This window comes from Sinocyclocheilus anshuiensis, unplaced genomic scaffold (assembly GCF_001515605.1).
Source record: "Sinocyclocheilus anshuiensis isolate Anshui unplaced genomic scaffold, SAMN03320099.WGS_v1.1 scaffold676, whole genome shotgun sequence".
Taxonomy (NCBI): domain Eukaryota; kingdom Metazoa; phylum Chordata; class Actinopteri; order Cypriniformes; family Cyprinidae; genus Sinocyclocheilus; species Sinocyclocheilus anshuiensis.
Window position 1 is genome coordinate 1848582 of NW_015558579.1, and position 14841 is coordinate 1863422.

The 14841-nt window shown below is 35.9% G+C and overlaps 1 protein-coding gene across 2 annotated transcripts in view; it reads left to right on the forward strand.

Annotated features, from left to right (window-relative positions):
* plekhh1 (pleckstrin homology domain containing, family H (with MyTH4 domain) member 1) overlaps nucleotides 1–14841 on the forward strand; it is a 50222-nt gene that overhangs the window by 16747 nt on the left and 18634 nt on the right. For both annotated transcript variants that reach the window (XM_016475469.1, XM_016475470.1), the window contains exons 3-15: nucleotides 5354–5416; nucleotides 5856–6005; nucleotides 6088–6171; nucleotides 6267–6348; nucleotides 7597–7740; nucleotides 8747–9534; nucleotides 10226–10304; nucleotides 11863–11954; nucleotides 12096–12243; nucleotides 12449–12585; nucleotides 13337–13447; nucleotides 13554–13640; nucleotides 14481–14639. In XM_016475469.1, coding sequence (XP_016330955.1) covers nucleotides 5354–5416; nucleotides 5856–6005; nucleotides 6088–6171; nucleotides 6267–6348; nucleotides 7597–7740; nucleotides 8747–9534; nucleotides 10226–10304; nucleotides 11863–11954; nucleotides 12096–12243; nucleotides 12449–12585; nucleotides 13337–13447; nucleotides 13554–13640; nucleotides 14481–14639 — 2124 coding nt within the window. The remainder of the gene's footprint in view (nucleotides 1–5353; nucleotides 5417–5855; nucleotides 6006–6087; nucleotides 6172–6266; nucleotides 6349–7596; nucleotides 7741–8746; nucleotides 9535–10225; nucleotides 10305–11862; nucleotides 11955–12095; nucleotides 12244–12448; nucleotides 12586–13336; nucleotides 13448–13553; nucleotides 13641–14480; nucleotides 14640–14841) is intronic.

The window sequence follows — 14841 nt, forward strand, 5'->3', positions numbered from 1 at the left end:
TTTGTGATCATGTGATCTTCGGTTAGGAGATCTTGCGATGCTCTTTAAAGCAAAGTTGGGGTTGATTTCGAGTTCACATACAAACGTAAATAGAATAGGCTAATTAAATTTGTCTATTTTAATGTAAGACAACATATTTTTCGTCAGTGATAGAAATATAATTTAAGACGGTAGTGTAGGCAAGTTTAAGCAAGTTAAGTTTGAAAACGTTTAATAGTAAATCAGACACAATTAGACAATATTTGAATAAAATAATAATAATAAGAAGAAATATATATTTGCAACAACTGGTGGAGTGCTGTATGCTGCACGCACGTGTAGCGTTGTCAAGGTAACATTTGGTCAGTCATTCCCTTCGCCAAGGGAGTTCCAAACGCTTATACGAGACAGTAATGCCCTACACCCTTCAAAGAACACACTTCAACACTCTGCCCTTTGAAGGGAGTAGGGCATAGGGGTGCTCACTTCCGTTTGGAATTCGCCCATTGTCATGCTGGAGCTGCAGGAAATGATGTCATGGCAACACTGATTGGCTGATGGCACCACAAGAACTTAAAGAATCTCAAACTCATAATTAGCGACTATCCTCATGCAACAGCATACAACTGTTTGAGATGTATTGTTGCATAATATATACTGTTTTACATACACTGACAGTATTTAAGTGTAAAATATGCAGTAAGCTTGTATGCTATGCAAGTTTTCTATTCTGAACATAATTACTAATGTATTTTTATTTACTTCAGTTGAAAGTGTCAGATGTAGTTGTACTTCAGTTCTGATCGTGTTGATGTGACTTCACTCGGTCTTTATGTGCCACATGTGTTTGTATTTAAAATGGGAAAGTAGATGTAGAAGATTTAGTACGTTGGTCCTCATGTTGAATTTGGCCTAGTTCTTCATGCTCTCTGTAGTACAGTCTCGTTTCTAATGAGCTGCCAGACAGGAGGATTAGCCTGCAATAGCAATAATACTTTCTTGCTATCGCTTGGTTTCTCAAACTCACCCAATTTCCATTCTATAATCTTGCTCCATTTTTAAATACACCATCCCTTCTTCATTAGCCCTTATCTTCTTGCATAGTTCTCTAATTAATTATTGAGCCATTGGTTGTTTCAGGCTTTTGGTGTCTGTACCTAATATGGTTAATCATTACGTTTTCAGGCAGTAGTTTGATGTTTCTTCAACAGTGGGCACTTTTTAAAAAAAAATTAACTCTCCTGCACACTTTTCACACTCTCATTAGTTTATAAAGATATTGAACCTCAGCTTTACTGTAAAAAGGTTATGTTTTATTAAGAGACCGATAGCAGATGGATGCTATGCTGGTGATTTCCACAGTCATTAATGCATAGTTCACATTCTCTGCTTCCATATTCTGAGGCGGTTAAGTCAGGTGGTTAAGGAAGTTCTGGAGTTCAACCAAGAAGGAAACCTTCTTTGCATTTTCCAATAGCAACTGCAGAAGAACAGTTGTTAAATGTTTCACATACCTTGTTGTTCGATGCCTGAGCAGCTGCCTTGCCCCCACCTGTTTAACCTGTGGCCTGTCATCCCAGTCAACCATCAGTCCATCCGCAGTCTTCTGTTGAATCAGGACGATGTGTTGTGTCTTAGCATTGGTCTTAAACTTAGGATCGATGTTAAGCTATTTCGTTGAGCTGTTTGCATTATTTTTTTTTTTTTAAGTATCACAAAATTCATGCTAATGCAGTGTTTAAGTCTGTAAACTTAAGTCAGAATGATTCCATGTTTAATTTGACATGAACAAAAATAAGCTGTGAGGAACAAAAGTGTTGTCCATTCCAGTTGTGAAGTTACCATTTACTTATTGCTAAAGAAATTTACTATGACTGGTTTATTTTAGCACCTAAGAACATCAACTACCTGAACAACATACCATGTTAAGTTACACAAATTGAATTACCCAAACTATTTTTGCTTTTGTTTTTAGTTTTCAGCTAAATTAAAACTTTCATTTCAGTTTCGGTTAATTGACTATTACATTAATTCCCAGTAGACAATATCTGAGGAAAACGGGGGTTGCGAAGATTATATGCAGCAGAACAGAATCAACACTGAATTGACAGCAGAATTGATCTCTGTGTTGCAAAATTAAATCAGTATTTTCCTGTTTATCCCTGTAAAGCTGCTTTGAAACAATCTGTATTGTATAAAGCGCTATAGAAATAAAGGTAACAAAAGATTTCTGAATACATTGTAAAATTAATAATTAATTTTTTCCTTCAGTTTTTTACCACCTAATTTTGTTTGTGTGAAATTAAATATGGTATCTAATCTGACTAATGGCTGTACTACTATCTTGAAATTCACTGCATCGTTCTGTGTGAGGCCAGTGGCTCAACACTCTCCACTCACCACCAGTAAACTTTACGACATAGTTGTTGAATAGCTCTTAATGCTCAGTGAATCATTGCTGAGTGGGTAAGGCTAACCTGAGGTCAGTGCTGAGCTTGGGTTGAGTAGACACTATTCCCATAGTAATGCGGATTGATGGAGTGTCAGCGAAAGCATGTCCTTGTTCATATTTGTCACCGTGTCGTCTATTCATTTCTGTACATTTGCTGACCCTTGGGTGAAGAGTCACACCTCCATACAATGACCCCACAGGCTCCTTTTTGGCCCCGACACTCAGAGAATGCTCACATGGAGTGGGTGCCTCCTGGGAATCCCTGTACTTTTGGCTCGAGGAATGAGAAAGGGTGGAAAGAAAAAGGGAAAGAACAAAGAATTAAAAAAAAAAAGAAGTGCTCTGTCATACAGTGGGAATCCATTAGTATGCTTGTCCTCCTTTTTACTGGGTCAGTGAGCTCATGAAACATTAAGCGCAAGGCATGTCATGGCCAAGAACTCTGTTTGTGTGAGTTCTAATAATCTTACGTTAATCAGAATCAGAATCAGAATCAGAAGAGCTTTATTACCAAGTATGTTTACACACACAAGGAATTTGACTTGACGACAGGAGCTTCTAGTGTAGAAGAAAGTACAAACATAGTGCAGACATACATGATAGTGCAGACATACATAGGAATAACACAGTAGGGATGTAATATAACACTAATATAATAAAAAAAGAAAAATTAGAAAAATGTAATAATGTACTATATACAGAAATAGAAGTATAGGAAAAAATGAATTGTTTAGATAAATGTACAGATATGTTTATTAGTGTGCAGATATGTTATTTACAAAGTGTGCAGTTTAATATAAATCTATAATCTATAATATATAATCTATATATTTGCAAAAGTTTAGATAAATTATGTTTATTAGTGTGCAGATATGTTATTTACAAAGTGTGCAGTTTAATATAAATCTATAATCTATAATATATAATCTATATATTTGCAAAAGTGATTCTGTGTGAAGAGATATAATCCATGCATAGATGAGAACAACTTCCAACTGCCTTTTCCCCCTTCACCTCTTCTTTATCTTTCACTGAGTTTCATTCATTAGCAGTTAAATGTTGCATACTTGCATGAGAAGATTCTTTTACCAAGTTACCATCTTCACAACAGGAACAAATACACATTATTTTTTTCTTTCTCTCATTTTAATGTAGATGAATCCAGGTTTTTCTAAATGCAGAAGTGTGCGCCTGCAGTTAGTAATTTGCATAAAGCACCCATAGACTGTATAAAAACATGGACATGTGACGTCACCCGTAGGTTTCCGAAGAGCGTTTTTGAAGCCTAAAGTAGGCGGAGACGGCCGTCGCCATCTTGGTAGCGCGTCACCGCGCGTCACTCCCGGATAATCGAAAATGGGTAAAGAGGCGGGAGCTGGTTGCTGAAACCACGCCCACCTAGCTTGACGGTGGTGACAGCAGCGGCAATCCACCTGTCACTCAAGTGGCCACGCCCTTAATTATGCAGAACTTTTGCATAACATAACATTATGCAGAAATTTACCCCCCTCACAGTTGTCATGAAGGGCAAAATTAGCTATATAGACCAAAACCACTTTTTGTACCAGGCTGTAAACATATTTTTTTCTGCTGTAAAGTTAACATGGGGAGTCTATGGGACTAACTCCCTTTTGGAGCCAGCCTCTAGCGGCCAGTCGATGAATTGCAGTTTTAGTCACTTCAGTGTTGGTTTCACGAGAGAGAGCGGAAGGTTGCCGCTTGAAAGCACCCCCAAATAATCTTCATATAAGAGATTTGCACACAGCCATTTGTCATTTGTCACTTTCTGCAAACGAATCACTGCACAAAACTAAACATCAAGCTGTAGCATCATTTTTGTAACTTTGAAATAAGTAAAACTCATTAGAGTCAATTATTTATTCAGTTTCTTTAATAATATGTATGAAAACATTTAGAGTCATTTCAGTTTCTAAGGCCATTGGTAGTATGTGATTGTTGCATATATGTGGTTTTAGTTTAGAATTTTATTCCAGATTTAAAATAAAGAAAAGTGCAAACTAATTGAAGAATCATGATTTCTGCGTCACTTTAAGTCTCATTAAGATTGTCCTGGCCACGCTTAAAATACTCACATATTTTCAAATGAAAACATATACATACTGTATAATATACGAATAAAATTGGATACAAAGCAACAAACTGGAACTTAAACATGCAACGAAAAAAGAGAAAATAAACAAAACTAAATGAAAAACTAAATGAGAAAGAAAACAGAAAAGATTAAATGAAAAACTAAACAACAAATCTAGAAACATAACAAACAAAAACAAAATAGAACCAACATAAAAACAACAAAAAAAGATTAAATGACAAATTAAATAAAAAAATAAAAACAAAGCTAGAAACATCACAAAAATAGAAACAAAATTAAAACATAACAAAAAAATTAAATAAACAATTACAAATTACACAACAGTACCCCATGTCCTAACCAGGCGTGATACTATAGATTGACAAGTAATAAATCACTTTTTTGTTTTATTGTTTTTATTTTTTTGCCATGACAAGCAACAAGACATTTCACAGTATGTGCAGAAACATTACTTGCTGGAAACTTGTCCTAACTTCCCAACTTGAGTGGGGGTGGCTTGTTTACTAGGATGTGCCCTAACCTTTTTCCAGTGCTGTCAGGCCATCATGGTGGTCTTGTTGATGACCGCAGTGGATTGTGGCATGAGCGTGCCCAAACCCGCACCAGTACAACATGCCCTCAGTATTTAGTGCCAGATTATGATCAAAATCATTTAAGCATGACAGATAACGCCACTCAAAAGCAGATATACAGTAGATTATTCTTATAGTTTATCATACATTCATAGTTTATATAACCATCTCACACACACACACATCCTAGCCTAAAAAGAATAATCCATGATCTCTGTGTTTTGTTTATTTGTATAGATGCAGGAGTTGGAACAAAGAGTGATTGAGGCCGACCAGCGGGCAGAGAACGCTGAAAAACAGGTATGGCTGTTGTACCACGATCCCTCCTTTTGTTTATTTTCCATAATTTACTGTATTTGGATAATTCTCTGGAAGTAGTAGCTATCCTATTTGCCAGAATTTTCATTGACAATTTATTAACAATATATAACTCATTCAGCTGCAGTGTGCCTTGTAATAAATCACACATTGGCAATTTTTTTTCATTACAATGTAATTTTTTTAACACTGTTACTTTCATAATTTGTTGCTGTTGAAGTTACAAGGTTGAATGTATAGCCTTAGCTAGCAAATATTAGCACACCACACCATTTTATTTAAGGTCAATATTTTTGTCTCAAATTGTAGAATGCATTTTAAAAATTCATGTCATGGGAGCATAAATGGCAACTCTTTCCTGAAAATTACAATCATAAAAACCACATTTATCTTGAGGATTTAACCAAGATTGCTATTGTAGGTCCACATTATGGAGGAGAAACTGAAGTCTGCAAATGTGCAGCCCAGTGAATCGGAAAACTCGTTGTACAGGCGTTATCAAGAGTTGAACAGTCAAATTCAGGAGAAAGACATGATCATAAAGAGACTCGAAGGACAGCTGGAGAAGCAGGTAAAGAGAAAAGACATCACAGAGAGGAAGAGATGGCCATGTTTGTTCATTAAACTCTCAAAACGGCCCTCTTTATCTGCAGAACTTGGTTCGAGCACAAGAGGCAAAGATAATTGAAGAAAAAGCTGCCAAAATCAAAGACTGGGTCACATTTAAGTTACGAGAGGTTAGTTGAAACATGGAAGTGCTGTGGATAAAAAAAAAAGCATTTGATGAAACAGAGCATGCCATTGATCTTTCTCATCTTTTTGTGTCTTGTAGATGGAAACAGAGAACCAGCAGTTGAAGAAGGCAAACCTGAAGCAGGCTGAGCAGATCCTCATACTGCAAGACAAGCTTCAGAGTAAACATAGTTTCTTTCCTTTTACCATTTGTTTTTGCTCATGTTTGTATATATGTGACCCTGGACCACAAAACCAGTCTTAAGTCACTGGGGGATATTTGTAGCAATTGTACATTGTATGGGTCAAAATTATTGATTTTTCTTTTATGCCAAAATCATTGGGATATTAAGTAAAGATCATGTTCCATGAAAATATTTTGTAAATTTCCTACTGTAAATATATTCAAACTTAATTTTTGATTAGTAATATGCATTGATATGAACTTCATTTGGACAACTTAAAAGGCGATTTTTATATATATATATATATTACTTTTGACTGTTTTAAATGTAATAAAACTTTGATTATGATATATTTTAGTATACATATAGTAATATAAAAATGGTAGTATACACTACCATTTAAAAGTTAGTGATTTGTAAAATTATTACTTTTATTTTGCCAGGGCATATTAAATTGTTTGAAATTTAAATTAAAGACATTAATAATGTTACTAAAGATGTAATGAATGCTGTACTTTTGAACTCTCTGTTCATCACAGAATCCTGAAAAAATTATCATGGGTTTCACAAAAAATAATATGCAGCACAACTGTTTTCAACATTGAGCGTAATAATTAATGTTTCTTGAGCTCCAAATCAGCATATTAGAATGATTTTTGAAGGATCATGTGACACTGAAGACTGAATGATGCTGAAAAAAGCTTTACTTAAGCTTAAAAAAAGCTTTAAGAATAAACTACATTTTAAAATATATTAAAATGGAAAACAGTCATTTTAAATTGTAATAATATTTCACAATATTACTGTTTTTACTATATTTTTGATCAAATAAATTTAGACGAGACTTCAAAGACATTTTTACAAAATCTTACCGATCCCAAACTTTTGAGGGTAATTTCTTATACAACTATAATAGGTGTAATGAATATAATTAATATAATAGATAACTATTTCCTGATTAGTTTATGAATTAATGGTGCAATTAAATTCAAACTTAATTTTTGATTAGTAATATGCATTGATATGAACTTCATTTGGACAACTTAAAAGGCGATTTTCTCAATATTTAGATTTTTTTGCACCCTCAGATCTCGGCCAAATATTGTCCAATCTTAACAAACCATATATCGATGGAAAGCGTATTTATCCAGCTTTCAGATGAAGGATAAATCTCAATTTTAAAAAAGTGACCCTTATGACTGGTTTTGTGGTCCAGGGTCACATATCTCACTGTGTTTCTGTCAGCTCTTCTCGAGAGGCCCATGTCTCCAGCGGTGGATGCCCATCTGGTCCCCTCCAGCCCACTCCAGCCTCCCAGCTGCCCCGGGACACCACCTGCCCAGGAGGAGGGTTGGAGATTGACAGGATCTCGCATAGCCAGCTCTACAGGTACATTGTAATTTTTTCAGGTTTACTCATGGAACATACGTAAAATTAAAAAAATTAAAAATGTTGACTTATAGTGTAAAACCAAATTTGACACTTTATTGTTTTTAAAATCCACTTATTAAGTTAGACATGGTTCCTTGTAGCAACCATTTTCTGCCCTCAGCTTTAACCAGGCTGGTTTTGATACTGTACCTTTAAGATTTCTTTGTAAAAACAACCTCTGTTTCTGTTATGATTGATATTTATTGTACTCAGTTTTAGCAACAATGCCATGGCAATTATTTAATTGTTATTTAGTTTTTGCAGTTTGCATAAATTCCATAAAAAGATCAACTGTGTTGTTAGAGTATTCACATGGTACATCGAGATTTTATCAAAATAATTCTTAAATATAATTAGAATTAACAAAACATATTAGTGATGCACCACAATTATTAGTCAAAGATATTTTTGCTGAACAGATTTGACACATTTCTACTGTAGTATCATTTTTGGTTATTGTGAAGTGCGTCCACACTGCTGACATGTTTACCTGTTGTAGTTTATTGTATGCTTATTAAACATCACTGTTCAATTAAGCATATTATTAATTATAAGTGTCAATGATTTTGGCCTGTCAAAATTATTTTGTCCAAAACCAAAAATGCCTTTTCTATTTCGGCCTAATATTTTCGGTTGCCTAAATTTCGGGGGATCACTAAAACATATAATCATAAAATATTAAATAATTTTTTTTAAATAATTAATTTAAATTTTTTTAGCTTTTAAATGGTCCATGTTGCACTTTTCGGGGGATCACTATAATAAAACATATAATAATACAAATATTAAATAATAAAAAAAAAATAAAAATAATAATAAAATATTACATAATTTAAAAATAAAATTATTAATTAAAATAATTTCTATTATTTTAAGCTTTTAAATGGTCCATGTTGCACTTTTTGAATGTTTCAGCTTTCATATTAATTTTTAACTGAATATGTGTTTATGTCGCAAATTGCAGATAGCAAAAGGAAAATCACGGAGGGTTGCGATTCCGCTTTTCATAGTGCATCTTTACTTCCCACATTACAAGACAAAGGAGACTCTCATAAGTCTAGTCAAGATGGTGTTGACAACACAATCTCAATAAAAGAGAGCGCAGAAGGGGCGGAGCCTTCTTTTGGAGTGGCACGTGAGAGAGCAGTGGGAGGAGCCTCAGACAGAGATCACTCTTCTGACGAACTCAACAGCAAATTTCGTTCCCAGCGCCTTCGCTCTTCTTCCTCATCCTCTTCCTCATCCTCCTCAGCGTATGAGACTCCTGGTCGGGGTGGCTTCGACACACCTACCCCCACTCCTAAAAGCCCTCCTCCTGTGTCCCTCTCACCCCCATTAGTATGCCTGCCTCTGTCATGCCCCTTCCCTCTGGCTTTACCCTTGGGTACCAGCATGACCCTGCCCAAAGTTCGCACCCCTCTAACCCCCCGTGACAGCATCCAGCTTGTGAAGAAACACCGCAGTCAGCCACAGCCCGGCATAGAGCGCCTCCATCAGGTCAATGTCAGTATTGATATCGGAAACTGCACCTCTCCATCCTACCACAGTCTGGTCCCCGGCACAGTTTCCACACATGGGCTAGAGGAGACGGACATTGATGAAGGGCCTCCAGAAAGCATGGAGGGTGTGGTGGAGATGGAAGCCCAGCCCACTGATGGAGCCTTATTTGAGGGCTTGGCCAAGGAGTTTGAAATGATGGACCCAGAAGCTCTTAAACCACCTACACCACCTCTGCACCGATTTCCTTCTTGGGTAAGACAGGAAAGAATACTATGGCTTGGACCTCAAATTGTGTGGCTTGTTGAGGACAGATCTGCTATTACAAGTTAGCAAGTTGGTACAAGCACTGCTTGTAATGTAAATGAGCACCTGGTGCATTTCTACATTTTTAACATTATTAAACTTAGTTAAAATATAAAAACAAAAAGCTTTAAGAATAAACTACATTTTAAAATATATTAAAATGGAAAACAGTCATTTTAAATTGTAATAATATTTCACAATATTACTGTTTTTACTATATTTTTGATCAAATAAATTTAGACGAGACTTCAAAGACATTTTTACAAAATCTTACCGATCCCAAACTTTTGAGGGTAATTTCTTATACAACTATAATAGGTGTAATGAATATAATTAATATAATAGATAACTATTTCCTGATTAGTTTATGAATTAATGGTGCAATTAAGTCAAATTAAGTACCATTAAGTAAGTGTTAGTTCCAAACTAATTTGTAGATACTAAGCAGGTAGTGCAAGTTTTCAAAATGCTTGAGGTGAGCTTAACGTACTGTAAAAGAAAACTAAAAAAAACACTAAAAATATTTAGCAACCACATTGCAACACCCTGGCAACCACCCACATCACCCTAGCACTATAGTAGCCAATTTTAGATGATAAATCTATATCACTGTTTTCATGTTACTTGGTGTGTTTTTCAGGAGAGCCGGATCTATGCGGTAGCTAAATCAGGAATGAGAGTCTCAGAGGCCTGTCTTGGAGCTAAGACTATTGGGAGAGGTCAGTCAACCAATCAGTAACAATCACAGATCACTCAGTTTATGTCTGTCACCCGCACCTTGCTGGCAGTTCTTGCAACTTACTGTTATAATGCCATATGAACAGATGCTCTTGGATCTGTCAATTAGAAGTCAGGACTTGTTTGATGTCACTTCCTCTCACCTAAGGGGAACACACCTGTGCAGGTGTGATCTCCATTTATTCAAGCTTCTAAGAGGCTTTTAGAGGACAACTGGGTCTGTGAGTAGAGGTTGAGAATGGAAACCCTGCTTTTCAATCAGCCGTGATGAAAGGATAAAAGCGCTGTGTAATTATCTTAGCGAGAATTTCACATCTCTCCACCTCAACTCTACAACAAAACTTACAAAAACTGTGCTCTATGCTGCAGTGAGACACAAGTCTGATCATATATTTACTTTAATACAAACTTACTACAACATTTTGGAAGTGACGGCCACATTTAACTCTTCCACGCCGTTACCACTGAACATCGAGCGGTTGGCTGAAAAGTTGATTTTAGGTTGCAGATCCTGTGTAAAAGTCTAAACTGGGTCACTTCAAACACAGATGCTGTTTTGGAGCAAAATAATATTAGCGACCGGAAATTTTTACCTAACCATCATTGACAAGCACTGTGTTTTATTTAAACTGCTGCTTTTAAAACGGCATGCCCTCTCTGGACCATAATGCATGGGCTGCACTTAAACAGAGAAGGGCTGATGGGAGCAACTATGGTGGAGAGAGACTGCTGTCACAATTTGCCAGTGAATTAATAAAGAAATTGATTAAGTGCTCTGAATAAAAGTGACACACATTTAGCTACAGTATGTACATGGCCATATAGAGTTGTGTTCTGGGATATTTAAATGTCCAGATTTTTTGGTTCTTAACCTGTTAGAATTATGAAGGGTTGCTATAGTCATGGAAAACCTGGAAATATTAGGGAATTATAAAATTGGAATTTTCAGGCTTAAAAAAGAATGCATTTTCTAGTCTTGCTCAGCTCAAAAAATGCTTTTGTGAGTTGAAATTTTTATTGAATGATCCTTCAGTAATTATAAACAAGAAAATTACTGAAAATTAATTGGACATGAATGAAATGAATACAACCAGGATGCATTAAAGTAATCAAAAGTGACAGTAAATAAATACATTTTATTATGTAACAAAATATTTCTATTTCAAATAAATGCTGTTCAACCTTGTTTTCAATACTGATAATAAGACATTTTTTGAGCACTAAATCAGTACATCAGAATGATTTCTGATTTTTTGTATTTTTGATCAAGTAAACGTGGATTCCTTTCAAAAATATTTACATTTTGCAGACACAAACTTTTAAATGGTAGAGTTTACCTGCTATAACAAAGAAAATTTAATTGAATAAAAAAATAAGCTAATTAAATGTACAAACACCATATTTGGCTATTTCACTGGTGTCTGTAAATGGAAAGGCCTTATGAAATTATATTGAAGTGCCCACCCAGGCCCTATGATTTTTTTTACAACTTTGCAGACTTTTTGCAAGTGCCCATGTGTTGTTCGTTTGCTTCTCCAGTATCCACCCAACCTCAGCACTCAACAACTGGCCCCTTCACCCACCTCATTTATAAGAACATCAGTGTGCCTGTGTACTCCACACTTAAAGGGGTAAGACTACATCATTAGTATGAGACTTAACTAATTCTAAGCTCACAAATGTGACATAACAAGGACTGAGAGAAACCTTTAAAATAGTACAAAATGTAGTGTCTTTCTCATCCTTCCCACAATGTGACTCTGCTCTTTCAGAAAGCAACTCAGATCAGCAGTGTCCCTCTCCCTGATGATGACTCGGGTTCAGAAGACGACAGCAGCTCATTGGCCAGCCTGCACACATCCACATTGGTGCCAGATAAGAAGGGCAGTACCCCAGGCAGCCCCCGCGCTGTCAAAAGAGGTGAGGAAATCTGTCAAATAATACACTCTTAGGCTTTCAAAATCTTTTTATTTAACTTTTTTTATGTAATAAACTAGTTTTGTAATAATAAAAGTGTGTAAATTTTGTTTTTATAAAGAAAAAAAAAATTGCTCGAAATACTCAAAGACCAAGGTTCATCTCTTGGACATGTTTGGACAACTTGGACATGTGTTTTGTCCCACAGGTGTGTCTATGTCCTCCATCAGTTCAGAGAGTGACTATGCCATTCCACCGGATGCATACTCACTGGACAGTGACTGCTCAGAGCCTGAGCACAAGGTGCAACGTACCTCGTCCTACTCATGCGAGAGTGTCGGACCGGTACGTTTCTGAGCTCCACATTTGAGCCGCCTCAATATTTGTCTTCTAATCTACATTACCATCCAAAAATCTAGAGTCTGTAAGATGTTTCAGCTATTACTCCAGTCTTCAGTGTCACATGACGTGATCCTTCAGAAATCATTCTAACATTCTTGTTTTGTTTTTGTTTTTATGGTCATCACAGTTGGAAACAGTTGTGCTGCTTAATAAACTGATACGTGTTTTTTTTCTCAGGATTTTTTTTGATGAATAGAAAGTTCAAAAGAACAGCAATTATTTGAAATAGAAATATTTTTACTAGAAAAGAACGATTTTTTTACTGTCTTTCGGTAACACTTTAGTATAGGGACCAATTCTCACATTAGCATGCCTGTTATTAACATATTGGCTGTTTATTTGTACTTATAAAGCACATATTCTACATGACCATATTCTACATCCCTAATCCTACCCAATACCTAAACTTAAATACCTTCCTAACTATTAATAAGCAGCAAATTAGGAGTTTATAGAGGCAAAAGTCGTAGTTAATGGTTTGTTAATAGCGAGAAGGCCTATTTTTTTAGTACAGAGGTTCTTCTTTGTAACTATTATTCAGTCTATTCTTACATTTTAGTATTAGTCCAAGGAGGTCTGTAATACTGGAGAAAGCTATCAGTTAGCATTCCCATTCACCTCAATCCTATCCATAGAGTTCGAAGTAAGACAGATTGTCCATGTTTAACGTCTTTGTATGTGCCTTTCAATATAGGAGACTCTAGAAAAGACGGGTTACTTGCTGAAAATGGGCAGTCAGGTGAAAGCTTGGAAGAGGCGCTGGTTCATTCTGAGGAACGGGGAGATCTTGTACTATAAGTCGCCGGTGAGTAGGCTTTTCCACAACTCTGCGGCGGTATTTGAGAGACGGTGTGAGAGGAGGAAGTTTAGAGTTACACTACTGATGATATCTGCCTTTGTTCTGCTCTCAGAGTGACGTGATCCGGAAACCTCAGGGCCAAATGGAGCTGAACTCTTCGTGTCATATAGCCCGCGGAGAGGGAGCTCAGACATTCCAGGTGAGAGACACACGCTGATACAGCCTTTAACAAATCTGTCAGCTTGAGGCTTTCAGAAACAGCCTGATATGGGTATCACATGAGTTTCGCTTGCGTTTTGAGGGGATGTTCAGCTCTTAAGTGCTGTTATTATTGGGTTTTCAAAGGCGTAATAATAATAATAATGGAGAATTATGTATAATTTCCTTAGTCTTGAATCAGTGTAATCACAATTTGGGAGGAATTGAATATCATAATCATAAAATATCTTGCAGTATTTATTGTAGATCATCTGGACGTGTTTTACTGTTACCACATGACTTGGAAGTAATTCTGCAATACATTCCATCATGGTTGAGATGATTTAAAATCTTTACTCATAATGGCAAATTTTCAGTTACCTTATGGACGACACGGAGAAGACAGACTTATTAGTTTTTAGTATTTTATTTAATATAATAATCATAGAATGTGTTGTTGAATTTATTGTGGGCCATCTGTTTTGCTGTTATTAACTGACTTGGAATAAATTCTACTGGACGTTGCATAATGGTAGAAATTATTTAGAATTGTTGTCTATTAAGACAACATGTAGTTGTAGTACAATATATCAGTTATGAGCCTCTTTATTTATTTAATTGATTTTTTGTTTTATTTTGTATTTATGTAGACCAGATATTTTTTTATCTTAACATTTAAATTTTAATATCTGTTATCATCAGCCATAAAATGAAAATATTTATCTGCTTATCGGAATGAGACAGAATTTTAATACCAGTGCCATCATAGTCATTGAATGGTTAACCAGTTTTGTTGACTAAATCTCTGTCCATGTTTTTCTCATCTGCGTGTCGTTTCTAGTTAATTACAGAGAAGAAGACCTTTTACTTGGCTGCAGACTCCCCAAATATCCTGGAGGACTGGATCAGAGTTCTCCAAAATGTTCTCAAGGTCCAGGCCAGTGGACCAATTTCCATGGATAAAGAAGCTAAGCCCACGGTGCGAGGCTGGCTAACTAAGGTAAGAGCTCACAGGAGTGTTATTAAAGGAATAGTTCACCCCAAAATGAAAATGTTGACATCATTTACTCCTCCTCATGTCGTTCCAAACCTGTATGAGTTTCTTTCATATGTTTAACACGAAAGAAGATATTTTGAAGAATTTTGAAGAACCAAACAGTTGTTGGTCCCCATTGACTTCCATAATAGGGAAAGAAATACTA